This window comes from Laccaria bicolor, genomic scaffold (genome assembly GCF_000143565.1).
Source record: "Laccaria bicolor S238N-H82 LACBIscaffold_76 genomic scaffold, whole genome shotgun sequence".
NCBI lineage: Eukaryota > Fungi > Basidiomycota > Agaricomycetes > Agaricales > Hydnangiaceae > Laccaria > Laccaria bicolor.
The window spans coordinates 194857-197037 of record NW_001889947.1 but is presented as its reverse complement, the minus strand read 5'-3'; the positions used below and the strand labels follow the sequence as shown (position 1 = coordinate 197037).

At 42.5% G+C, this 2181-nt stretch overlaps 1 protein-coding gene across 1 annotated transcript in view; it reads right to left on the bottom strand.

Moving 5' to 3' along the window:
- Positions 1 to 794: 794 nt before the first annotated feature.
- Positions 795 to 2181, bottom strand: part of LACBIDRAFT_335111 (uncharacterized protein) — a gene marked incomplete at both ends in the record, with an annotated part of 3167 nt that continues 1780 nt past the window's right edge. The window contains 2 exons of the mRNA XM_001889961.1: positions 795 to 805; positions 1035 to 1091. Coding sequence (XP_001889996.1) covers positions 795 to 805; positions 1035 to 1091 — 68 coding nt within the window. The remainder of the gene's footprint in view (positions 806 to 1034; positions 1092 to 2181) is intronic.

The following is a 2181-nucleotide window of genomic DNA, read 5'->3' as shown; positions in this document are numbered from 1 at the left end:
TCTTCACCATCGCAAATCGCAAGTGCCTCCTCGTCGAACAGAGAGCGAGTGGAATGGTATGCAGCGCGAGTGTAGACAGAGCCGTCGAAGAGCACTTGCCAACTAGCCATGGCAAAGTGAGCAGAAAGCAGAGGGGAATGTGAGAAGAAGAAAGGGAACTTTAAGAAAGAAAGACGACCAAAAAGGGGCCCTCCTTTATAGCACGAGAAAAACAAAAAGGTTCCTGTGTTCCAGAGGAGCTCCGTGTCCGATTTGTTGCGGTTCCTGCGAATCATTGAGAATCCCAAAGTTTAAAGAAAGTTTATTGGGCGCTTGTGTCTAAAAATAGATTTTCGGAGGCTTTTGACTGGACGTGCGTGAGATGCATACTATAACGAGGAAAACGTCGGTGTGGCGGACATTGACACCTTCAGGAAGTGTCAAAATATGTCAGTCGATCCTGGAAAATCTTGGCGATCCGTCGCTACAATATGAGAACGTGTGAACCACAAGACAAAGTCCAGAAAAAGACGTCCTCAGAAGGGAATCTTGCAATGACCGAGGACGGTCAGTATTATAGTGGGGGGGAGATGATACGGATGAAACCATTTCACCCGTATAAAATTCGATTTCAACGATTTTACCGATAAAGGTCGTCTCTAATAAATACACTACATACAATTGCAATGATACAAAGAGTCGATGCGCATACCCGGCGCAGTTGACTAAAAATGCAAATGCGTGGAATCTGAAAATAGGACAAAGGCTTTGGAACTGGCAGCAGTACGTGTCGTGACATTATACTTGGATCCCATCTAAGATTCACCTACCATGAAATAGAGCACGGAGAGGTTCTAGAGTAAACACCCAACGCAGGGAGAAGAATTGCATTACTACTCAAGGGTTTAGAAACACATAATGGATTTATTGTGAAAACTCGTGCTTATACAAGAAATACAGAAAAGACGACATAGACGCCTAAATGGCATGTCTGAAACATGGAAAGACTAAACTACACCTAGGTAGTAGACGTATGAAGACTTAGCGTGGCTCACGGCCATTCAGAAAGTCATGTACGGCAGTTCCCGCGTACGCATCAAAGACTGATGCGTCTGAACGTCACAAGTACAAACATGAGAAAAAGACACATTCTATTATATGAAATATAATAAGAACCCCCTGACAATTAAGAAAGACATTTGAAAACACCTTTGGAGTGTCTCCCGACCTCCGTAATGAAAAGACGAGCCAAGACAAGGCATTTTAATTAAAAACTCGGAAGCGACGGAAGGCCGAAGACTATTGGTAAACGCGTACGCATGCGCATCAACGCATCAGGAAACGTTAATCATTTTGTGATGTCATCTGTCAAACCGGTAAACCGGGCCATAGAAAGAAACACGTGAGATCATGCCAAGCTAAGAATAGCTATGTCGGCTAACTCCGCGTACGCATCAAACACTGATGCATTTGAAAATGAAAGACGCGACACTACAAAATCTGTAGTGTTCACAGAGATAGACTACAAAATATACCACTCGTTCATTAAATTTCATATTTGTAATTCGGACCGAAGTATCCCGCTTTAAAACACATGTAAAACGTAGATAGGGGTTCCTGGAGTATATAAGGAGCGCGCTGGCAGGTCAAAAAGGAAGCAATCGTCCCCCGTTGACCAGCTAGTTGCACTCCAAGTAGAGACTTAGGAGGTGGACAGTTGTAATCAATTAAAGGAGATTTCTTCGTGGTCAAGAAAAGTACAGTGTGAACGAAGCCAGCGTGCTTGGGAGTCAACTTGCTTGGAGACTTTTGAATAAGAGGTTTTAAGGACACAGTATCATTTTAGACGAGACAGCGTACTCGTACCCTTGGTTTTGGAGCATAGTGACATAATAAAAACTCACGGGAGTCATAAAAGTCAATTAAAGTCGTGTTTTGTGTTAATAAAAGAAACTGTGATCAAAGAACTTTGCATTTAAGAGACCAAGTTCCCAGAAAGATATACTTTGTTCTATTGAACTATTATAAACCACACCTTATAATAAAAACCCAATTTTGAACGAAAACTCTTGAGACTTGAACCTAAGAAGACAAAAGTGGTATTTCTTAATACCAAAGGCCCTCGAACTCTTGCACCGAGATTGTGATAGTGTGTGTGTGTGTGTGTGAGTGAGTGTTAGGTGTTTAGGGTTTTCCCCCGAC